General features: G+C 34.4%; 1 protein-coding gene and 1 long non-coding RNA gene across 14 annotated transcripts; one reads left to right on the top strand and one right to left on the bottom strand.

The window, feature by feature from the left end:
* The first annotated feature begins 6,704 nt into the window (after positions 1-6,704).
* LOC114321277 (uncharacterized) lies at positions 6,705-8,738 on the top strand. The gene is made up of 2 exons (XR_003650218.2): positions 6,705-6,986; positions 8,706-8,738. It is a non-coding gene; the product is annotated as an uncharacterized LOC114321277 (long non-coding RNA).
* Positions 8,739-17,544: 8,806 nt separating this feature from the next.
* Positions 17,545-21,044, bottom strand: LOC145798492 (serine/threonine-protein phosphatase 5-like). Of its 13 annotated transcripts, XM_082886230.1 has the most exons (8): positions 20,868-20,943; positions 20,633-20,692; positions 20,204-20,292; positions 20,016-20,071; positions 19,211-19,355; positions 18,868-19,037; positions 18,671-18,730; positions 17,545-17,871 (listed from the first exon to the last, which is right to left on the bottom strand). In XM_082886230.1, exons 5-7 carry the CDS (start codon positions 19,287-19,289, stop codon positions 18,689-18,691), a joined length of 291 nt encoding a protein of 96 aa, XP_082742356.1. In that variant the 5' UTR covers positions 19,290-19,355; positions 20,016-20,071; positions 20,204-20,292; positions 20,633-20,692; positions 20,868-20,943; the 3' UTR covers positions 17,545-17,871; positions 18,671-18,688. The 13 variants fall into 13 exon arrangements, with proteins under 13 accessions (XP_082742356.1, XP_082742348.1, XP_082742352.1 ...); XM_082886222.1 differs by adding an exon at positions 20,364-20,432 and having other exon boundaries at positions 18,843-19,037; positions 19,211-20,292; positions 20,868-21,044; XM_082886226.1 differs by adding an exon at positions 20,364-20,432 and having other exon boundaries at positions 17,545-19,037; positions 19,211-19,316; positions 20,016-20,098; positions 20,196-20,292; positions 20,868-21,044.
* Between the last annotated feature and the right edge of the window lie 5,144 nt (positions 21,045-26,188).

Raw genomic sequence — 26,188 nt, 5'->3', positions numbered from 1 at the left:
GTATTTTTTTATTATTTTTATTTTTTTTTATGTTTAAGTGGCATATTATAAAGTTTATTTTTTTTAAGAGAGTCATGTATTTTTTTAAAATTATATATAGAGTTCTATATAAACCTAACAATGATACTATATAATCAGTTTTTATGGATTTGTTGTTTAAATTTTATAGTGATTTTATATATGAAATTTCACTTTGTTTTCTACATTATTTTATATAATTACAACTTCTGCACAACAATGATACTCTTGAGGAGCCTCTAAAGTTTGGATTTACTACTTAAGTTACTTTTTCAATTGTTGAACAGTAAGTTCTTTTATATTTTGACATCATATTACAAATGATTAATCACTTCACACACTGACATATATTTATCGTTTGGATGTTTTTATTATTTTTTCATTTTGGATTTAGATGTTGTTATGTGATTCTTTCTTGGTTAATCGTTGAATTTCTTTTTTATAATTGGTATTTTAATTTGATTAATATTGTTTATTTTAAAATCTTATAATTTAATATATATATATATATATATATATCAGTATATGACAATCCAACTACAACATACTTTCAATTTAAATTTTATATAATTTTTATTTCTACATATTTTTATTTTCCAAATGAATACAAAAGAAAATTAAATAGTTAGAATTACTTTTAATTTTATATTACTAATTCTTTTTCTAATTTAACTATTATTTTTAATATCAAAATGAGTATTTATTTTATTATTTTATAATTTAATGTATATCATATAAAATTATTATATGATAATTACACTTTTATAATACAATAGAACTAAAATTATCAAAATACACAAATAATAATTAAAATTAATATATATAAATATCATATAATAATTTTATAGAACGATAGTGTCAATATTATCAAAATAAATAATTAAAACCATATTTTGATTTTAAATTAAAGTTAATTATTCTTTTATAACAAACATTATATCATTAAATATTTTTTGAAGCAAAAAAACACGTACATTGCATGAGTCAACTACTAGTGTTTCACTATTTAAAAAAAAATATTTCATAAGAAAATCTAAAAAATCACCATATCATTCAATTTCCTCTCATTTTAATAAATCAAATAGAGTAATAGAACTTATCCTCGCATGCAATACTTGTATAGTTGGGGTGGGTAAATTACATTTGGCCGCGCTTCCTCGAGTTTGAAGGGGAAAAAAAAAAAAAAAAAAAATCATGATTTTAGCACAATTATAGATAGAAGACTCCTCTTCTTACGTAATTTCACGTTTAAATTTGAATTTGACTTACATTAGGATTCATCATGTTTTTAATTCGAAAATCTAAATCGTTTTTTTTTTTTTTTTTTTTTCTTTATAGAACTCTTCGTGTATATCATTTATAAAAATAAAAAAAATAAATTGATCCTATAATCGTAACATTTTTATTTTATCGTTTGTTTTCAAAAAAAAAAAAAAACAGTAATTGTGTCTTTGAAAATAGACTATTCAATTTTTTTATTTTTTTATTTTTTTTGAGACAAACACAATAAAATAGAAATAATCGAATTAACTTATTTTTTCATTAATGATATACATAAAAGGTTTAACAAAATGAATTGTTCGAATAATCGAATCAAGACCCATGGTGTGTCCCAAAAACCCAAACATAACAGATTGAATTTTGAGAAACTCAATCCATAACTTATAAGGATTATATGAAGACACAAAATTAAATAAGATAAAATATACATTTTAAAATAATAAAAAAAAATCGATTGCATCATTTTTATATCTATACAAATAACTAGAGTGTCACAAATAAATTTTAGCCATATATTTCTGTGAAGGCTATATAAATAAAAAAAACAATAATATTAGGTTTCATAAAAAAAATATTATGAAATATTTTATGAAAAATTTTCATTCTTTGATTAGAGTGTTGTGTTTTATTGTATATGTAAATCTAAGGCTAAAGAATTTTCATGAAACATTTCATGATGTTTCTTTCATGATGCATGCTTAACATTACTCATAAAAATTGATAAGTGAGTGTCTCAAAGGTACTAACGAATAAAATTTAATTTTCTATACATTTTTTTATTATGTGCACTCTCATATATTATATACAGATTTTAAATTTCTTAATAAGTGCCTTAAAACACCCCCATTAACAAATTCATATAAAATAAGCTTCATTTAAAACAATGCCAAAATAATTTTCAGTAGACATTAGCATACACACTAGTTCAATAAGATTTAATAATTTTTGTTGAGTTTATAGAAATAACTTGACAATTGTCAAGTAATAAATAGCGTGAAATAATACTCTAAAATTTTCAAATACTTATTGAAAGATTGATGACTTTTCTATAGCGATCCCGGGTTTACCCTTGTTGTACAGTGATCCGGACATGTGTCCGTGGATGTTGGTAGTTGTTTATTATCTTGTTGGCATCCTTTTTACTTTGTATATTGAGTTATGGGATGTGTTGGACAGGTTTGTTACAGGTTGGTTGTGTTTGGGAGCCTAGTGTTGCTGCCCAGATTTTTGGACCTTCGCTCGAGCGAGGAGTTGGTCGCTCGAGCGAGAGTTGTGTTCATGTCTGGTGGGTCGAGCCAGAGTGGCTTCGCTCGAGCGAGCGGTTGCGCCTGGTTCTGGACCTGAGAGTTGCCTTTCTTGGCTCGAGCGAGCTTCCTTCGCTCGAGCAGTTTGGTTGTTCTTCGCTCGAGCGAGAATTCTGTCGCTCGATCGTACTGGTTGCAGACCTGAGGGTTTGAGTTGTTGGCTCGAGCGAGCATTCTTTCGCTCGAGCGCACTTTTGAGTTTTTGGCTCGAGCGAGAACTTCTTAGCTCGAGCGAGAGTTTTCTGTGTCTGGTCGCTCGAGCGACAAAGTCTTCGCTCGAGCGAGCGTGTTTTATATCAGCGGACAGTAGCGTTTTGAAACATCACTTTTTCACTTTCTTTTTCTTTCAAACCCTAAATTCGAGACTCTCTCTCTCTAAATTTACATTCTCTCTAAGATTTGATCTCCCTAGAGTGTGAATCTAGCCTAAAGCCTTTGTTAAAAAGATAGAGGGTGTTGAGAGCTTCGATTTAATCTGAAAAAGTTGGGATTTGGAGCACGTTGATCTTCGAGTCTTCATCTCCTTTTTGGCTCAAACTTCGAGGTAGGGATATCCTACTCCTCTCTATGGGTTTTGTCTTTAAATTTTAGTATTTTGAGATGTTGGGGTTGGTTTGGTAGTTTTGTGAAAGTTTGGGGCTTTTGTGTAATTTTACAAAAGTTGGGGTTTTATTCATAATAAACCTGAATGCATGTTTGGCATAGAGAAATGGAATAAAAGTTGAATCATTGATGAAAATGGGACCTAAGGGTTGTAATGTTAATTATGGAAATTGACCTAATTACATTGTTTGATTAATTGGGATAATTAATTACGAGAAATGAAATGTTGATAGAATATCTATTTGTGCATTTATTTCCTGTTTAGAAATAACTGCTTGGGGCTATCGGTGGAGGATAGTCGTTATTGTTGTAGACAATGCATGATGATTAGGCAAACTGAAACTAATCATTGGAATGTGTCATGGAATTTGACGGTTGATAGAATACATTAACTGTATGTATTGGGTGATTGTATATAGAACCAATGTGTTTGTATACGTTATGTGTAGAGGAGGAGATGGGGGATGTACTCCGCGGTTTAGGGGAAGATAGGGGATGTACCTCTAAACCGGATAGTATTGGGAGAAGATAGGGGATGAACTCCGTAGATACAGCTCATATGCTTGTCTAGAAAAGTGAAGATAGAGCTTATATGCTTATCTTTGTGAAGTGTGGATATAGCTTATATGCTTATCTGTGTATATGGGATATTGTTATTATACATATCTGTTGAGAATGTGGATACAGCTTATATGCTTATCTGTGAATGTGGGATATAGTTTATATACTTATCTGTTGAAACGATGATAGAGCTAATATGCTTATCTGTTAAAAAATGGAAAATGAAAGGGAAAATGAAAGGTAACTTGGACTCATAAGTCGTATGACATAAACTGAGATTTATGTGAATGCATCGGTGTTGGCCATCTATCAATTGCTACTATTTTAGTCATCGCTCATGGTTGGTTTAGTGTATTTCTACTGGGCTGTGGCTCACCCTATATGGGAATATCATTTTCAGGTGCAGGTAGCATGCCACCTCCAAGGACATAGCTTGGGAGGCTAGAGGCGGACATATTTTGTTGTTTTACTTTTTGATGTATTACATGTAAATTCAAGCCAAGGGCTTAATGTGTTTGAGTTAGTACTCTTTTGATGTAACCAAGTGTTAACTTGGAAAGCTGTAAGCCCGTAGGGCATTTTGCTTTTGTTGTTAACATGTAATACTTATGTAATGAAATTCTGATAAATGGAAGAATGTGGTTATTTCATATGTCAATGCATGTCTTATTTGATGGGTTTAATGTTATTATTTTGAGGGCGTTACATTTTCAAACAGTAATGATACAGTTCCCTATTTTTGGACCCCTAAATGGGATCCCTAATGACATGGCAAGCTATCATTGGATAGATTTTATATTTTTGTGGGATTTTCAAGTGATGTGTCATAAGAGACATCACTAGAGGTTTGTTTAGGGATCCAAAAATAAGGGTCCAAAACATTTTCCCTGTTCAAATTTCCATATTTAATGATTGTTTTCTATTTTCAACTCTTCTCTCTTTGTCATTCCATTTCTGTATTTTTTTTTTTTCCCCTTTCTATTGTTTTGTTTGCCAAAAAAAAAACTTTTTATGTGTAAAAATCATACAAAAAGATATTATAAAAACAATGTAATAATATCATTTTGAAAAATAAATATCACCATTATAGATGTTTGTTTTAAAATAAATTATTTACATTAAAATTAAGAGTGCAACTTGGACGGTTTTGGACAATAAACCTAACCCGAATTGTGATGAGAGCTGCCTAAGCCCTCTCAAACCCTCCAAGCTCAATTCGACTTAAGGACAAATTGCCTGAGTTGTGTGAATTACAAATATATATATATATATATATATATATATACATATTTTTTAAATGCAACTAAGTTAATTAATTCATTAAAATTAAACTCTATTTATATTTTTTTTTATAATATTATTAACAATATCAAATCAAATAATTTATATAAGGGTTTTGTGAGAGAGATAAGAGTTGAATAATTGTTTTGTCACTACAATAATCTTTACAATTTTTGAGTGAAAAAATAGAAAGGTAAGATTTTTTATTGTGTGTATTGTGTATATAATATATATTAATTATGATCTAACAACTTAAATTATCATCCAATAATTAGTAATTTATATATATATATATATATTTAATATTTATATATAATTTGAATTTCAAGTTACTCGAGTTATTTATTACTTTTAACAGAGTTCCGTAAGGTGAAGAAAACATTAAAATGCAACAATTGTGCCATGGTGGGTCTCCTTTCACGTGGCGAGATTTTATTCATTCACGTCGATCAAACCGTGTCCCTTCTATGAAACAGTGATACCACATTATTAGTGATACGTTCGTATAACTAATCAATAAAAATTTTATATAGCAAAGGATGATCCTTTTTGTAGGATGTTACATATATTTTAAAAAATAATAATAATTAATATTTGAATAATAATATTATGTCATTAGTATCACCATCAAGGTTCTAAATATCAGCCGGTACGTCCCGTACCGGCCACTTCGTACCGGAAAATGAGAGGGCCGAATCGGATACTCACCGGTATACCGGCGAGAATGAATTTTACGGCCGTATCGGCCGATTCCCGACACGTATCGGCCCGAATCCGATACGTAAACGATTTGTTTCCGATACAGTCCAATACGGCTGAAATTCACCTATAAAAATAATTGAGAAAAGCAAAACAAAACACCTGGAAAAGCAAAAATATAATGAGCAAAGCAAAAATAATTGTGATGCTCTGTTTTTTTCTTTTGGCCGAAAAAGTCATGGTTTTGTTTTAAGTCATGTTCGGTTTGTTTATTGTTTGTTTAAGTATATGTGATGCTCCGTTTTTCTTTTTTATTGCTCTCTTTTCTACGTTTTGATGGTTGGTTGGTTTTTAAACAAGATATAAAGAAAAATGATTTACCTTCTCTCCAATTTGGATAGTCGATTCAATCCAGTGACAGCTTTACTCAACTGGACCATCAACTAACAGGAGAAAATCGTGTTCATGAAAATAAAAAAGAAAAATCAACAATTTTATATAATTAATAAATCAGCAATTTAGTCCACACATTTTTTTAAATGCACATAATTTTTTATATATATTATTGAGGTTGAATAGAATTGAGGAGCAAAATAAATGCACATAATTTTTCACATCAATTTTATAGTAAAAGTTTAACATATATGCCAAATAAAAGGTTGAGATTAAAATAAATACATATTATTTAGTTGAAAATGAGTCAAAAAAGTCCCTCTACATATCAAAATTTTGATTAAAATGTGATAAATTAAGGCTAAAAGAGTCAAAAAAAAATGCATAAAATTGAGTTGTAGATGGATTGCTAATGATTTTTGAAATTTCACAGCCGCGACGCCCGATACCCGATACGTAGTGGTCGATACTACCGATACCGATACTCCGCGATCAATACCGTTACATTACCCGATACCGTAATTTAGAACTATGATCACCATTACAATCAATTTTTTTTTCCATATGAAACCTTTGTTTTGTCCTACTATATATCTCTCCAACATCTTCTTTTTCAGCATCTTGCTCCCTACTAGATAATATTCATTCAACTCTCTCTCTCTCTCTCTCTCTCTCTCTCTCTTCTCTCTCAGTCTTGGGGCCTTCTCTGACCTCTCCCCTCCTCCCCCGCTATCAACCAGCTCGTCTGGGTTCTCTCTCCGGTAGACTCTCTACGGCTTGACCATCCATAAAGGTGAAGAAAATAATAAAAAAACCTCTTCAAAGGAACCAAGACAAAATCAAGAGGTGCGTGTCCTTGATCCTCCCTCTTTTCAGCTCCTTTTAATCTTGGGTTGGACAATAGAAATAAAGAAATGAAAACCGTAAAAGTACATTAGATTAGGCCATGTTTGATTAGACTAATTAAAATTGTGGATAAACTATCAATAGTTCTTAATAATTGAATTTAATTTTCATTAGTCCTATTGAAAGTTAGTCATAGTAAAATAGTTGTTAAAATATTTTTTTGCAACGATTTTTGTATATGTCGCTAAAAATTGACAATTAGTGACTTTTTTGTCACGATTTTTATAAATTGTCTCTAAAACTTACAACTAGTGACGTTTTTCTGTCACGAATTTTTTGAGTTATCACTGAAAGTTAAAAAATTTTAGTGATATTTTTTTGTGACGATTTTTTTAAACTATCGCCAAACCTTATAATTAATAACATTTTTTGTGATAAAATTTTCAAACTGTCGATGCAAATTAACAATTAGTGACTTTTTTTAATAGTGCCGGATAAAAAATGTCATTAATTATCGCATAACTTATTGGATAATAAGTTTACCTATTAAGACCTACACGTAAGTATCTCTAATTTAGGGAAAATTACCTGCAAGTTGTATTTGCAAAAAGTTATTACATATGTGTGAAAAAAATTATAATTAGAATTATTAATATTGATAAAATTTACCTTTAATTTGTAATTATTTTTTAACTTAAACACTAATTTGAAACTCCCTCAATAATTTATAAGATTATTTTGCAATGAATATGAAAAGTGCATTACTATTCAGACCCAAAAGTTAAACATTTTTAGACTAACTGATATATCAAGAAAATTATTGATTGATAATTAAATCAAAACCAATACCATAATAAATTAATAACCAAATATCATAAATGAATATGGCTAAGAACATATGATACACCTCTTTTTAGTTGTGTATTGTAAAATTTCCCTTTGTTTTAATGGTATTTGCGTAGTGAACAGTGGCAAAATGAACGTCAATATCCACCAGAAAAAAAGCATTCACAAAGATTGAATATTATGAATTTGTTTTTTATCAGAAAAAAAAAGACTTTATTGATAAAAATCAAAGTACATAAATATAAGGCAATATATTACTAAAGAGAGGCGAGTGCATAAAATATTAAAGTAAAGATAAACAATATCAACTAAATTGACACAAAAAAAAAAACAAATCCAATCATCTACTAGCACAACATCAATTGTTAGTGACCCTCACAAAACCATTCATAGCCCAACACCAACTCTCTAATTTTCTTCCAACATATCATAGTGGTGACATATATTTGGTTGATAATGTGTGATTTGCAATAATATATATTCATGTGTTGAGAATATATTATAAACAATAAAATTATTTCTCTTTATAATAACTTAAGTTTTTAAATGAGATAGTGATAAACAATTTAATATGATATTAGAGCCGGTAATAAATCTTGTGTTCAAACATTATTACCTACCCAACAATTAAAGTTTCCACAACTAAAAAGTGTATTGAAAATATAATATAAATAATGAGTTAACGAATAATAATTCAATAATATATATACGTATATATTAAAGATTGTATCGCTGATATGATTTATATTCTAATCTTCATGTTCATTATTTGTTACTTGGTTCAACAAGTGGTATTCATAATACAGCTTTGATAACGAGGGTGGTGTACCAGGCTTCCAGCTTTCTATTGATGATGTAATCTGAATCTTGCAGGGAATATAGATGGCTGGTGGAGGTGGAAACGAAGGATTAGGATGGGTTTTTTTCTTTGTATTATTATTTTTTGTTTCACCCCAGCTTTGTGGCCTTTTATTATTGTTATTGTTTATATGGTATATATTACAATATCAACAATGTTAGATAATTCTAATTTAAAAAATCTAAAGAGAGTTTTAGTGATGCGGTAAAAAAAAAAAAAAACAAAAAACAAAACAAAACAAAAACAAAAACAAAAAAATAGACACACACATCACATCACATGTGGATCTCACTCCTTATCACATCACTAGAGTTCTCTTTAGAGTTCCAAAATTAAAACTCTCAATTTTTATTCTTACAAAATATATAATATATTTAGAAATATATACCATATATATACATTAACAATTATAATTTTTTTTCTCGACATAAAATGTATCACCAAGAAATATGTAACATTGTTAAAACAAAAACGTGCCTTCTATGTTAAAGAATGGTTCTGGTTTGGTTTGTTCATATCAGTTCTGTTTTGGTTCTGTTCTTCTCTTTTTCTTGTTGGTTCCTTGCCAACTGGAGCTCAAACCTTGTGTTAGCTTCAAACTCCTCTTTATTGATGTATTTTGTCATACTTTGTATGTTTCATCAACGCAGTTCTTCTTTTTCGCCGTTCAAAAAAAAAATGTTAAAGAATGGGCAAGGCATCTCTCTGGTTGGTAACTAGAGGTGATGTTGTTGAAAGTAAGCTTGATTCAGAGCAAGAGCAAAATTCATTAATCCTCATCACCGTCCATCACTGTGCATTTGGAGGCCACAAAGTCAAGAGTTGAAATTGAAGAATATGGCTCTAAAATTAATTAGTTGTAGTTTGAATTTCAATGTTCAGATTGTTTGTTTACAATGTAAGATTAACCTATAAATAGATTGTGAGGATAGCAGTTTGGTAAGAGTGTGGGACAAAGAAAATAAGAGACAGAGATATGTAATATATGCTCTGTTTGTTGTTTCAAATTTTCTGAGTGGATTTAAATTAAGTTTAGTTCGGTATTAATTGTTTCTTTGTGAATCACAACAAGTGATTTACACCTTACTCCCACCAACACGTGTATCAAATCAAAAGATTGCCTGAATTTGCAGACATTTTGCAAAATATTCGAAACAAAGCATCGTTCCAAAAACTTGTCCACAAATCAAATTGGTCAAAAACCAAATTTTATTGCACCAGATTAAATCTCACGACGAGATGAGCATTCTACCAAAAATGGCGTCGAAATCCGACTTCGAAGTGCGGCGCATGCACCACACGAGCGTCATACGCCATTTCTACGCGCCACACATGTCTTGCAGAGAAGATGAAGCGTGAGTCTGCTGACGTGATCCAGAAACGTCAGCCTCGCGTCATCAAGCCGGGCCTAGCCGATCCAAGGCGCCAAGCCACTGATGACACTCTGACTCACGCTGATCTCTGGAAATTATCCAGTGCGTCGCAAGACTGTGCGTCTGATTGATCTGAAACATCAGATCTGTTTTTGGATATAACTAAGGCATTTGAAGTTTGATTTTGATTATCCAATAGTGCTTTTCAGCTATTTGAAATATTCCGAACACATCCGTAAAGTTAGATTGTACAAATTCTACACACAAAATTTGCAGATTTTTTTTGAAGATTAAAGTTATCGAATGGCCAATTGAAGCGCGCAAGCCCTCAATCCAAAGCTTACGAATGACAACTATGACAACTGGTACATCTGAATGAGAGCATTACTAGGTGCACAAGACGTCATAGACGTCGTGGAAGACAGATTTGCAGAACCTACCTCAAAAGAAGAAGAAGGTGCCTTGCTCGAAGCAGAGAAAACAATTCTTTGAGCCGAGCAAAAGAAGGATTACAAAGCAAAATCCATCATATATCAAGGTCTTGATGCAGCCACATTTGAGATCATCGCCTCCTCCAAAACAACAAAAGAGATCTCTCCACATGACTCATTAAAGTAAAGAGGATTCGCCTCCAAACTCTACAAGGTGAATTTGAATCTTTACACATTAAGTCTTCAAAATCTATTTCTGAATATTATTCAAGAGTAATGGTGGTTTCAAACCAATTGAAGCGGAATGGAGAAGCCCATATTGATATGAGAATATTAGAGAAAATTTTGCGAGGATCCAAAATTTGATTATATTGTTGTTGCTCTTGAAGAAACCAAAGATCTAGAGATTGTGTCTGTAGAAGAACTTGTGGGTTCACTACAAGCCCATGGGCAGAAGGTGTTGAGAAGAAATGAAGACAAGGGTTGGAACAAGCCCTACAGTCAAAGTTGTCCCTCACTTGAGAGAGATTTGAGCAAGGGGGGACATCGCAACGAGGACATGGACATGGTCAAACCTATCGTAGAAGAAGTTTTGGAAATTCTTATTCTAGAAGAAGAGGAGGAAGAGGTTCAACTCAAGGAGGACAAGGACAACAAAACTATGTCTCAAGAGACAAAGGACTAGGAAGAAGAGGTGGTTACAATAATCGTTAGAATTTTGATAAAAGTAATGTCCAGTGTTACCATTAAGTTTGGTCACTACAACAATGAGTGCAGAAGGAAGCAATCATCTAATGAAGTTAGTGAAAGAACTAATTATGCAGAGAAAGAGTCCGTTGATAAAGATTCATTAAGCTTGATGGCCCTCAATGCAACCGAACACAAAGAAGACGCTTGGTTCCTGAACTCTGGAGCTAGTAATCATATGACTAGCAGAAAGAGCTTATTTACTAAACTTGATGAGGAAGTTCATGGAGAAATCTCATTTGGCGACCTCTCCAAAATCCCAGTTCTAGGAAGAGGTGATATTTTGATCAAGATGAAGAATGGAGATCATGCTTTCATCTCCAATGTCTATTATGTTCCAGACATGAAGATCAATATATTGAGTCTTGGACAACTCCTTGAAAAAGGCTATCAAATTAGCTTGAAAGATATACTGCTCACAATTTTAGACACTCGAGGGAAGCTGGTTACTCGAGTAAAAATGGTGAAGAACAGAATGTTTCCTTTCACTATTCACCCTGACGCACCAAAGTGTCTAAGTGCGATGATAAATGACAAAGATTGGGTGTGGCATCTCAGATTTGGACATCTCAACTTTGAAAGCTTGAAGTAGTTGGGAAACAAGAACATGGTGAAAGGTATGCCCAACATTCACCAACTAACTGAGATATGTGAAACCTATATTATTAGGAAGCAATATACGAACAGCTTCGGAACGGAAGCAAATTGAAGAGCAACCAAGCCACTTGAACTAGTTCACACAGATGTGTGTGGTCCGTTGAAACCAATATCAAACGGATAGAACAAATACTTCCTCATTTTTATTGATGATTACAGTAGGAAGACTTGGGTGTATTTTCTCAAGAGGAAGTTAGAAGTGTTTGAAAAGTTCAAAGAGTTCAAAACTCTTGTGGAAAAGCAAAGCGGTTATTATATCTAGACATTACAATTAGATTAAGGAGGAGAATACAAGATAGATGAGTTTGAAGAATTCCTTATGCAGTAAGGAATCAAGCGACAGTTTACACCAGCTTATACTCCCCAATTGAATCGAGTAACTAAACGAAAGAATCGCACAATCTTGAACATGGCCAGAAGCATGTTACAGGACAAGAATATGCCCAAGAGTTTTTGGACTAAAGCAGTTTCGTGTGCAATCTATTTGTTAAATAGATGTCCTACAAAATCCTTGACAATAAAAACACCACATGAAGCATGGAGCACTCACAAGCCAAGTGTGAGTTATCTCAGAATCTTTGGCAGCATTGCCTGCGCCAAAATCCCAGAAGCACGAAGAACAAAGCTTGAAGATAAAGGAGAAAAGTGTATCCTTGTTGAATATGGTGACAGTACAATGGGGTACAAACTCTTCAACCCCATCACAAAGAAAATGTTTTTTAGTTAGGATGTTATTTTTGAAGAAAATGCGTCCTGGAAATGGAACGAGACTGAATCCTCCACAAATGCGGAGCTGACAATTTAAGATGAAGAATAAGGTTAGTTACGAGAAGTGGATAGGGAGCCACCATCACCTAGAGAGAAAGAGATATCTCCTTGTCGTTTTCCTTCACCATAGAGGAATGAAACCCAATCACCAATAGAATGAGAAATTTTAGACATGAAGCCTAGAAGGATTCGCAATCTTCAAGATCTATATGGAAATACAGGAATAATGGATGAAGATACCAATCTATTCTGTCTATCGATGAGTAGTGATCCAGTTAGCTCTGAGGAAGCTAACAATGAAGATAAATGGAAGAATGCAATGGATGAAGAAATCAAGTCCATTGAGAAGAACAAGACTTGGGAGTTAACCACTCTCGGAAGGCCGCAAAAGTATTGGAGAGAAATGGGTCTACAAGACTAAAAGAAATGCTCAAGGAGAAGTTCAAAGATACAAGGCAAGACTGGTAGCAAAAGGCTATAAACAGAAATAAGGAATTGACTATGGAGAAGTCTTTGTCCTTGTTGCTATATTAGAGACCATCAGGTTTCTAATATCATTAGCTGCACAGAAGAGTTGGTAGATTTACCAACTAGATGTCAAGTCAACATTTCTAAATGGATCTCTTGAAGAAGAAATCTATGTGGACCAGCCACCTGGATATGTGAAGAAAAACCAGGAAAACAAGGTGTACAGGCTTAAGAAAGCCTTGTACGGATTAAAGCAAGCTCCTCATGCGTGGAACATGAGGATTGATGATTATTTCCAAGAGAATGGATTTGAGAAGTGTCCCTATGAGCATGCACTCTATTTGAAGAAGGAAGTTGATGGAAGCTTGTTGTATGCATGCCTCTAAGTTGATGATTTGATATTCACCAGGGAACAATCCAACGATTTTTGAATCCTTCAAGAAAAGTATGGTCAGAGAGTTTGAAATGACAGATATTGGATTGATGTATCATTTCCTTGGCATCGAAATAGTTCAAAGCAATGACGGAATCTTCATCTCCCAGAGTAATTATGCAAAGGACATTCTCAAAAGATTTAGCATGGAGAACTGTAACTATGTCACAACACCTGTTGAAATAGGATGGGAGTTAGGAACGAATGATCAAGGAGATGTTGATCCTACATATTTCAAAAGTTTGATTAGAAGTTTGAGATACCTAACTTGTACTAGGCCAGATATACTCTACAAAGTTGGATTTGTTAACAGGCACATGGAGACCCCTGACCAGTCTAGTCTAAATACAGCAAAGACCATTACATCAAGGGTACCATCGATAATGGACTATTCTATACAAAGAGTGAAGATTCCAAACTTATTGGCTATTCAGATAACGACTGGGGAAGAGACTTGGATAAAAGAAAGAGCACAATTATATGATAGATATTCCTAGATATATATAATATATTTGGGAATACATACCATATATACATTAACAAATATAATTTTTTTTCTTGACAAAGAATGTATCACCAAGAAATATGTAACATTGTTAAAACAAAAACGTGCCTTCTATGTTAAAGAACGGGCAAGGCATCTCTCCGGTTGGTAACTAGAGGTAATATTGTTGAAAGTAAGCTTGATTCAAAGCAAGAGCATAATTCATTAATCTTCACCACCATCCATCACTGTGCATTTGGAGGCTACAAAGTCAAGAGTTGAAGTTGAAGAAGAAGCCTTTGAAATTAATTAGCTGTAGTTTGAATTTTAATGCTCAGATTGTTTGTTTACATTGTAAGATTAACCTATAAATAGATTGTGTGGATAGTAGTTTGTTAATAGTGTGGGAGAAAGAAAATAAGAGAGAGAGAGAGAGAGAGAGAGAGAGAGAGAGAGAGAGATTTGTTATATATGCTCTGTTTGTTGTTTCAAATTTTCTGAGTGAATTTAAATTGAGTTTGGTTTAGTATTAATCATCTCTTTGTAGATCACAACAAGTGATTTACATCCCACTCCCACCAACAATGTTTGGCCTCCATAATTTTTTATTTTTTTTTTAATCAACAAAAAAACCTTTATTAATGAAAACCAAGAATACAATGGTGTTACATTAACAGAGTGGGCAAGAAATGCATAAATCATCATAGTGAAACCACAACAATCCCAACTAGGTTGGTACTGAAGGACAGCATAATCAAATGATAGCACTATCCAAGTTGGTGAGAGACCAACACAACCAGCAAAAACAGAGAAGAGTGAAAATTCATGAAAATCCCGATATTTTGATTTGTGATTATGGTTCAATTTAAAATAAAGAATAGCAATCCCAATCAAACATATGTAACAAATAGACACAATGATATAACGTAAAAAAAAAAAATCACAATTGAAGCACTTCCAATTATGATAAAAAATCACGAGCTAAAGTCACAAAACAATCTACTAAGAAGATAAAGGAATTACACTCAAGAACCCTCAATTACTTAGCGAATCTACGTTCAAATTGAACCAAACCCGATGTGCCTCTTCCATCACCATCTTCACCTTGGAATTGCTTTGCCAACGTTGAATTCACAATGCCAATGTTAAGTCCACGACGATGAGCCACTCCGAAATCCACCAAAACTTCAAACTCAAGTTTCCTAGAATTCACCGATGAACATCTCTCTATTTTTGTAAATGAAAGAACAAAAACAAACCCCTTGATGATTGTCAATATAAAGCTCGTAGATCTATCGATCACTTTCAAATTATCAAGGAAACTAATATATAAATACCATCCAATATAGAATACTTTTAGTTGCTCTCCTCTCTGAGAATCAGGATGGGTTCAACCCTAAAAGTAGCAAACATCCTACTTTATACTAAACAGGATAGCGAAGACAGCTCGAGCGGTGAAACTAGTAAGGTGGTGCTAACACAATTCCACCTATCACTTCACTTGACCGCAAGACTTACCACTCAAGCAGTAAAACACATCTCCCAGAATCTCTAAAATCAGGCTGAGATACTGGATGCTCTTATTCAATACTCAAGCACACGCATGACCGCTTGAGTGGTCTAAGAACTTAGACAACTTGGTTTTGGGGGGCACTGCCCCTCGATCCCCGTGCTTAGTATGCAAAGTGGCAAACAAGGATTGCTTAAGTCACGATGCAAAACGTCAGCACAAACTCCTTTAATCGGGTACAACTCGAGTTGGATTCGCAACTAAACTCTCATATCCTCATAGATACAAAAGACTGAATAAAATTACCACTGAATGGAGTTTTTTCCAACAGAATTGCCAATTATAAAATCTAACAAAGAAAAAGAAGATAAAAACCAAACAGCCACAATGAAACCCAACCAGGAGCAGCAGCAGTAATAATCCATCCTTCAAACACGCCTAGCATGGCACTGTCTAATTTGGTCTAGGCATTTAACAAGTTCATGCACTGAATATGGCAAGTCCTTCAGATTAGATTTTTCCCAAAGTGCCACCCTTGCTTTCACAATTTCAACCACCTCCTACACCATACTTGGCTGACTTGCGTTAAACACACACTCATTTCTCAGATTCCACACAGACAATAGCATAGCCAAGGGAACAAGTTTCCAAATTTTCTGAAGTAACTTCCTATGTTTAGTTCCCAACCACCAAAACAGTAGACCCTCAAAGTTGCTGGTGACACCCAATCAATTGCCCACCACTTAGGCAGACCTAACCATTGCATCCAAATCTGAGGGCACAGTAGAAAAATATGGTTCACACTTTCTGTTTTGTTCTTACAGAAAGGACACACAATCTCCACACTATTGCTTAGAATCCCAATATTATGAAGATAGCCCCTAGTTTTAACCCTACCTTTCCATGCCAATCAGCAGAGAAACTGAGCTCTTTGAGGGGCTACATTTCTCGAAATTAATTTAGGAATTAGCAGTCTTGGCTCCTTTTGAGACTCACCCCAATTTCTGGCTGTAGCCACAGTGAATTGCCCCTAAAGAGATACACTCCACCTTATAGAATCTGGACAATCAAATTTTAATCTTGGGGGTTCACCTAATAAACCCAACAATATGCTCTCCTCCTCCTCCTCCTCCTCCCAACCAAATAAGTATCATTACCTCTACCCTCCAAGTCAGGTGACCATCAACCCCTACTGATCATACTTACTTATTTCGATAATTCAAACTGATTATATTATAGTGTCCATAGGCCTCCATAAGTTAATTATGATACTCATTTCGACAATTCAAATTGATAATATTATAGTGTCTACATAGTAGATTACACTACTAAAAATTGGACTTTTTGTGACGGTATCAAACGTTGCAAAAGGTCCATATATCGTCGCAAACGACTTTTTGCGACGAAGCAGCTACGGGAAATGGGGGGTGGCGGAAGAGGGCGTGACAAAAAGTATTTGCAACGGTTACAAACCGTCGCGTTCTTGTAGTGACGGCTAATCAATGATTTTTGCAACGGTTTAACCCGACACAAAAAAAAGGGGAAAAGACTTCACTTTTAGTGACGATATTGGTTGCCGTCGCCAAAACTTTTTTAGCGACGGTATTTGATGTCACAAAAAGTATTATTAGCGACAGTCTAAAACGTCACAAAAAAAAGCAAAATTAAATTAATATTATATTTGTGACAATTTAAACCGTCGCAAAAAGCATTATTAGCGATGGTCTAAAACGTCGCAAAAAAGTAGAATTAAATCAATATCATATTTGCAACAGGTTAACCCATTGCTAATAAAATATAAGGAAATGATGATTATATTAGCGACGGTTATTATTGTCGCAATAAAATTATTTTCATAAAATCAATATATATTTTATTAATTCATTCCCTGCACAAATTATTAATATTTTCTAAACTAAAATACATCCACACACATCCACATTCACATTCTCAAAATCATACGTATATATGTACCTTGTAACAATTGACTACCAAATATTCTTTACAAAAATATATAAAACATTCTCCAATAATACTAATAATTTTTTATATTCAAGAACTTAAATTTTTGTATCTAAAGCAAAATAAAAGTATCGACAATGCAAATAAAAAAAACATATATATAATAGTTTGTTTTAATATCAACAGTAAGCTCCAATATCAGCTCCAATTAATGATATTGTAGAGATTTTTTTCGAGAGATTCTCCAGAGCCTTCTCCTCCTCTCTGATTCCTGTTGCATGTTCTATGCAGCTGTTAGACCTATTGTCATTATATAACATCTTCAACTCCTTGATCATTACCTGTAGCTGGAAAGGGGAAAATGTGAGAAATCATGTTATTACATGTTTTTGGGTCACCAATCTTAAGCCAAAGTCTGTAAGCTTCAACAAACTAATGGTCCTTTAAGAAAATTATGAATTAGTGATAGTGAAGAACCACAACAAATTATACTAACTGAATAATTAAAGCCAAAAGGAAAGTTCTTTCTAATATGAACTTGAGAGAAGGATTCCCAATGTCTCAATCATAGGACATCAGTAACATGATCACTTCATTGCATATAAGTTCTATACAATTTTATGAATATACTCCAAAGTAAAGTAGTAAACCAAAACCAAAACCAAAACCAAAACCAAAACCAAAACCATAACCATAACCAAAATACATATACTTGATCAGTAGTAGTCAAACTTTTAAGTTTTTTGAGGGCATCATTAACTAGAGAATGAGCACAGCAGTACAATGCATATGCTTCTGTCCTCTTTCTAGCCAAACTGTAGGATGTAGCTAAGTAAAAGCACCTGAGAACAAGGTAAATTTTCAATTAATGAGCTAGAAAAAAGGGTAAATTTTCACTAAAATGTCAAATAGAAGTAGCATTCACCCTATCAGTTTTGTTTAAACTTGTTACCAGAAAAGAAAACTGTAGAAAACAATGATCATCAATTTGCATTATCATGACTGTTAAGATGATAATCCAGAAAAGATTAGAGAACTGCATAGTGAAACATCTTTCAAATGGTCAATGAAATTTAACTGTTATTGAAATGTTGCCTTTCTATGTGATTTATTAATTTACAAGTGATATCACCAATTAATCAGTACCTCAATAACAAGAAAATCTTATTGTTTTGCACAAGCATAGATAGCTGCAGCCTTCCCACTCTACATTTAAAGAGGCATAGTTTTAGCCACCACAATCAAAATTGCACATATATTTAACTGATAAAATAATTGGCAGTAATATTTAACAAAATTTTAAAAGCACAAGACCCACAAAAGTTTCAGATTGCAAAGCATGCCTTCGAATATTTGGGATCAACTTCAATAGCCCTTGATGCATCCTGTATTGCATTGCCATACTCCTCAAGTCTAGCATGAGCAATTGCACGATTTGCCCAGTACACTACGTTTTCACTATGTAGTTCAATTGCTTGAGTATACAGATCAATAGCCTGAGAATATTTATGTACTGCACGGGGAAAAATCAACATCGTCAGGAGAGCTGAAGAAGTGAAAAGCAGCATCAAGAATATTGCTTTGCAGTGCTTGGTACAACTTTGACTCATTTTTCAGCAGAACAGCTTGATTGAAGGATAATAAGTGACTTAATGAATTAAACTAGAGAAGCCTAATCATCGTTACCTTTGAATGCTTCATTAGCAAGCAGTTTGATTTCTTCAGCTCGCAAAACATTTGAATTTTCAGTTTCTATACTGGGCATAGTAGTTGTTTTCTACTCGAAATCAGGCTGAATAAATCAAAAGATAATTACTGCTCTTCCACGCCACTGTAAAAAAAAATGCTCTACCTTCTCCATTAAGGTCATGTTTGTTTGGGTGGACATGAGCTTGGGATTGGACTAATAGTCCAATAAAATTATTAATCCGATGTTTGGTTAAACAATTGAAGTACGGATTAATTATTTTAAACTTGATTATTAGTTAAGATAGGATACATAATCCAACGGATTCATAATCCTAAGACTATTAGTCATGGGAATGCTAATCCAGTCCGCCCAAACAAACATGGCCTAAAAGAACAAAACTCAAAAGTACCAAGAACATGGCAAACATATGCAAACAAAGAGGGGAGAATGATAAATCATAATAGTAAAAAAAAATACCATTAATAAACTAATGATAGGCATTAGACATTAGCTGCATTCAAGACTCAATGCTAAACTTGGGATAACTACAGAAATTGAAATTAATATTACCAATCATGTCCTGTCAGTGATTAAAATATCAATTATTAGAGTAAATCAAAAAGCTTTCTGAGCAATACACCACAAAATTGATTGGGGAGAGAGAGAGAGAGAGAGAGAGAGAGAGAATGTGGAAACAAAGTAAAACACATGTATGCACATTTTCAAAAGTTGTTCATCTATCTCTAAGCCACTAAAAGTTCTACATGCCAACAAGCTTACATATTTACAGCTTCCACATACCTGTATGTTAACAACGTTCTCATCAGTCTCCCCTGGTCTTGACACATCAAACTCCCCTGATTAATCAATTATCTAGTAATTGGCTTCTCATGTGGTTGAGGTGATTACTAGGATTAATAAAATTATGAAAGAATGAAATATACAATAATTGCCATCGAGTTCATGAAAATTTAGGGATACATCCGTACTTCCATTGAATTTTATTCTTGAGCTTCTTTTCGATGAGACCAATTCCTTCAAGGACATTTGTTATATCATATATATGCCTCTTCTGTACCTGTCACAAACCCTTTAATTGAATAAAACATCACGACAAATGATGCACAAATTGGTGAATAGTATAGTTACCTCTAATGTGTTAGCAGCTTTATTTAGATCAAGAATACCATCTTCAGCATGTTTGATCAAATTGATGAACTTTTTTGAAAAATTACAACACATTGTCAGTAATCACTTTATGGCATGTTCTTGCTCTACTTGACAAAGAATACGAAATAGAGTCAATAAAAAAAAATAAATCAAGAAACATTTACAACCAAAACGAAAATTTTAAATTACAATTAAAAGAAAAATATAAAAATCAAAAATCAAGAAATAAAGGCTTAAGCAAAAAGTACCGAGGGAGCTATCATAACGACAGGGGCCAATTGGAGTAAGATTATTGCCTGAAAGAGAACCTAAAAATACAAAAATGTAGTTCAATGAAAAGTTGTAAACAAAAGACATAGCAAATCATGAAAATATCAATTGCAAAAAAATATTTTTTGTGACTATTAATAATCCTTCACATAAATATTTTGCAAAATTATAAGTATTGAGACCCAAAATAAAAGTTCATATGGTAATACTCACCAACATTTGACACTGGAGTTTGAGATCCAGATCTATTGGACTTTGCCATCCTTGGCGCTTTTTGTGCCTTTCCCCCCTTTCTTGATACAGGTGTTTGAAGAGGGATGCCAACAGCTTCCACATATCCAGTACTAGGGTTCCAATTATTGGACTTGGCTACTACGTCTGCTTTTTCACTCTTCCTCTTTAATGGCTAAACGACACTCGAATAGGTTTTACAATTTAATATCAGCAATATGTTTGCAAATTTAACAATACAATTATACGGAAAAATCAATTGACATTTGTGTAGACACCCCATTTTTGACCGACCTTAAGACTCAGATGTTACCAACTGAGTACTCGGTGATGTTGCTTATTGTGCTTGTTCTGAAGTTGCGGAGTCTCGGTTGAGGGCCTTACCTCCGGACTTCGGAGCTCTTTTGTACTTTGCCTCAATTTGCGAACCAGGTCCTGTTTGCTCTGTTTTTCTCTTCCTAAAGGGAGGAAGAGGTCTCGTAGACCATCTCTCAGTGGCCGTAGGCTACGTTTCGTGGTCATAAACCACTTTTCCCGTTTGGTCTAGCTTCCTTAAGAAGCTTGACCCTTTTGGTTTAGCTTCTTTTCGAAGCTTGGTCCCTTTGCTTGAGGCTTCTCCAAGAAGCCTTGGACCTCTTCTTCTATAAGAGAGGCTCTCCTCTCCATTTGCAAGGGTTGAACATTTTTGGCTGAGGCATACATATACTCTCCCTCTATATCTCTACATCCAAGCTCCATAGCTCCATGGTTCTCAGCCATTTGCACTACACCTCTAAGCACAACACCTCCACTACCATCCTAAGTACCTTGGAGCTATTTTTCAGAGGTTGAGGGCTCACTTTCTTGGTCCAGAGCTTGCTGTATTGCTGTGCTACAAGGGTAAGTCACCATTTCCCTCTTTGTAGCTTTATTTTGCTTCGTTCTTTAGCCTTATTTGCAAGCATTTCTGGGTTTTATCATAAACTGAAAAAAGTTTTGTTTTGAGCTTATAAACATGTTATTTTAAGACATTTTTTCTGTTTGGGGTCATCTTCCCCTTTGCATGCTTCATTTCCTCATGTTTAGGGCTATGTATTAGAGCATTTGTGTTGGCCTTGGTTTGGCCTTTTAGCCACTAAAATCCAATGGATTTTCAGTGGCTAGCATGTGTTTTTGAGCCCTAAAATCAGAGAGGGGTGACCCTCTCACCCCTTGATTTGTTTACTAGCTTTGTTGGCCTTCCAAAGGGGCTCCTACTTGCATGTTTCAAAGCCATATTTCAGGTCCCATTTGGTGAGTTTTAAGGTCTGCATAGGCTCTGTCCAGAGCCCATTTTTCCATATAAAGTATCTATTATGCATGTGTAGAACAATCCTATTCAAGGCCTTTCAAAGGGGCTTTCACTTGCATGCTTCCTAAACTAATTTCAGGACCTTTTTGATGGGTTTCAGGACCTTTTTGGTGGGTTTTAGGACCCTCATAACCTCTTTCCAGAGGTGGTTTTTCCATTTTGTGTGTCTATCATACATGTGTAGAATAACCCCTTGCATGGCCTTCCAAAGGAGCCTATCATTTTTGCATGCATTAACTGAGTTTCAGTGGGTTTTTGGGTATATTTTGGCATGGAATACTTCTGTTTTTGGCTGGTTTGGTGAGCTCTCATATGCTTCATATAGTTGTAGTACAACTCATGGTTCACTAGTTTTCTTTGCATACTTTGTTAACCATTGATTTTAGCACTTTTTGGCCATGCCTTAAACTGATTTTGTGCATATTTTGGACTGCTTTAGCTCTGTTTTTGGGTCTCATGGTCGAATGATGCTTGTTTTGCATGCTTGTAGTTCAATGTCCATGCTTAGCTTTGAGTTTTGAGGTCCACTACATGCATATACTGAGACGTTTTCTTGTTTTGGGGCCATTATACATCATATTTCAGAGCTTCTATGAATGCCATATTCCCATGTTTAGTACTCTTTAAATGCGCTTGAGAGTCGGGCTTGTATGCCTTATTTACGGACCATTGAATGAGCTCCATTTCTTTGCATTCCGAGCCATCACTTTAGGCCATTTCCCCACTGTTTCAGACCTGCCTAGGGTCTGTTTAGGGTTGGTTTTTTCATTGGTGCATTGCTTTGTGTACCTCTAGTGTAACCCGCTTCACTAGTTTCGATACCCGGGCTATCTAGCATGCATTGTGTGGCATATTCACATGTTTCGGGATCATCTTTTATGCCATTTCAGAGCTGTGTCATGTGTGTTTGTATGCCATACTTCATCCCTTGCCATGCTTTGGTAGAGTGGCATTTGATGCCTTAGGATCGGTCCTTTGCATTCGTGCACGTCAACATGTATTTCGGTTGTCTCATTTTCATCGTATGGCCACTGATTTGAGTGTGGTTGAGGCCTACTCATATTGGTGTAAGTCCATTGTGCATTGTGTATGCCATTTTAGTCCATTGCATTGCGTATGCTAGGTTGCATGTTAGTCGCATTGTGTATGCCATCTCATTGCATTGTGTTTGGGATAGGAGTTAATCCAAACACGGGAAACGAGGGACGTTTCGCACTCAAAGTGATGAAACGTGCTTCGATTCCCGGTTGCCAACACTCTTGATTACCCATGATGGAGTTTAGGCCTTATTATGTTTATATGGGCATTCATTTTATATCGAGTCGTGCAATCCGACTCCTCGGCCATCATGCATCGAGATGCGTGATTGGTGGCATGAGGATCGAGGTGTGCATACATATGTGAAAATACTTTGCCATGCCTCTTTCTTGCTCTCTGTTGCAACAAACCAGAAATCAACAGCCTTCTAGAGCTTTGCACAACGTTCCGGGATTAATTGCAAACAAAGACAAATCGCGGCATCGCGAGGAATTTTCCGACGAGGCGACGCGAGCATGCATGTATCTTTCATCATTCGGAACAGAGCTGAGGTGATCCATGGATTTGCATACTAGTTTATTTTTCTTTCCTAGTTAATTTATTAATTAATTATGGTTTTGTAATATTTAATTAGCTAGAGTAGTTAATTGTTTATTCAGACTGTATTATTTATTTGGACTGTATTATTTATTCGGACACTCCGAGCGAGGGCACAATTATAATAAGTGTGCGTGTGTGTGATGTATATCTTCCAACCCCACATCTTTCTCCCTTTTATTTACCAGCTTATGATGGTTAGATTAGGGCATGTTTCAATTAGCATACTTATGCTTGCATGTTTGCATCATTCATCTATATTGCATGTACCGGGCTCGGCGCATCATACTAACTGTATTGTATTCCAATTCCAAGTTGAACACGTGTTAGCTGTAGCATCTCATATGCCATTCTTAGGATAGCCGAGCCTATTTCTAGTTGCATTTTGCATGTGTTGCATTAGCCATCTTAACATGAACTAGGATCATGCATTGATTACTAACTAGTTTCTGTTTTGGCTCGGAGTACTCGGTAAGTGTTTATGCTTTAGCATCCTTGCATGTGTGTGATTGACTGCCATGATAGCATGTTTACCATGAGGCTAATTGCTTATGTGATATACCTGCCTGAATGCCTGTGGCTGAAGGTTGGATTATCTGAATTGGAATAATGCATTGACTGTGAGTTTTAAGCCCACTTGAGAGCGGCAAATCATTTTGTTTTCTAAGCCCACCTGAGGGTGGCAAATTCGCATTTTAGCCTACTTATGAGTAGCAAACCGTTTCAAAAGCAAACATAAGGTGTTTTTGTTCCAATTCAGGCGATCCAATCTATACTTGTATGCTATGTGCATCGAGTAGTAAATCTAGGCTAATAACCGGAATAAGAGCACATAATGTTTTCAAAACTCGATATCATGGTTAGTAGAGGCCGATCTTTGATCGGGCGAGCGGGGGTGCTCACGAAATGACCTTCCCCAATCGTACCCAAGTTCCCGAGCCGAGGCAACTTTGGTGATGACGGACACGTGGCCTTAGGAAAACGAATTAGGGTTTCCTAAATTTCTCAAAATAAAATATTTAGGTGGTAACTCTGTATCTGGCAAAGCAGTCCATATTTGGCACTTCTTTAAAAAAAAATCTATTTTCAAAAACGATTTGCCGGATTTGGACTCTTTGATGATTCATCAGTCTTGCATTGCACTCTGCGAGATTAGATACAGGACCGTGACATTTGAGTCCGAACTGTAATGAGCCCATAATGAACAAAACGGGATTTTTCTCTCGGGTCGTTCGGGGACGTCTACAATTTGATCCAAGGATAATATTATCATAATGTTCATAAATATTGATTGGCTTTGAAAACATAAACAGCACAATCATCATAATTTTAATAAGACATAATATTACCGAGGCTTGACTATGAAACACATAAAAGCCTAGGTTTCTTACTATTGCTTCAGTCAGAAAACTCAATTAAAACCAGCCCCCAAAGCCTAGGTTTCATGATGGATATATTAAGTCCTAACTATAAAATCAGCATAACAATGTAGAACCAGGAAACCCTACTAACTTAACTAAGCTTTTGTCCTGACAGAATAGAAACCGCAAGCCACCAGTAAGAACTAGGACCAAATCCCACAAAGAAAGGGCACTCCAAAACACCATGTAACTCAATCAAATATTAAAAATTTTAAATGAAACTAACTAGCAACACACCTCTATTAAACATGGGAACTCATACTATGGACATTTCTATATCTATCTTTCATATCTTACCACACATCTATCTAAGCATTCTCATCTTAACTATACTCATTCTGCAAATATGTTGTTTCTTAGTTGCTCAACATTCTGTCTGACAAGGCTGACTTTTGCCTTAACACAACATACATAGTTTCCAAAATCTGTAAAACTAGCTGTGAATTTTAGAGATAATCTTAGTGATATTTCATAATTTCCTTAAAATAATTGTTATCTTTCAGTTGGTAGTAGTCTTCAATAGCTTAAAGCAACTTGCAGAAAACTTCAGAGTGGCACAAATATATCTTCCAATGGCATATTTGTCTTTCTAGCAAACCTATAAGGACTGAACAATCCTGAGGACCTTATCAGCAAATAAAGGAGCAGGCTTTATAAAGAAAAAATTGTGAATCCTAAGAAATGAGTCATAAATATAAGTTGGAACAACATTTAGATCACATAAATTAACAATGAAGCATCAACAAAACGATTATTACATCAGACCCAATAACAAATCCAAAAAATACTAACATGAATGACAAAACCAAGCAAGCAAGCAAATTCTTCAATTCCACAAACCCACTTCAAAATCAGAACTCAAACATAGTCTTATGCATATATACATTAATCAAGGTTCCAACAATGAAGCATCAACA

Source organism: Camellia sinensis, chromosome 9 (assembly GCF_055761805.1).
Source record: "Camellia sinensis isolate YWXY chromosome 9, ASM5576180v1, whole genome shotgun sequence".
Classification (NCBI taxonomy): Eukaryota; Viridiplantae; Streptophyta; class Magnoliopsida; order Ericales; family Theaceae; genus Camellia; species Camellia sinensis.
Note: the sequence above shows the minus strand (reverse complement) of the source record. Positions and strands in the feature narration are given on the sequence as shown.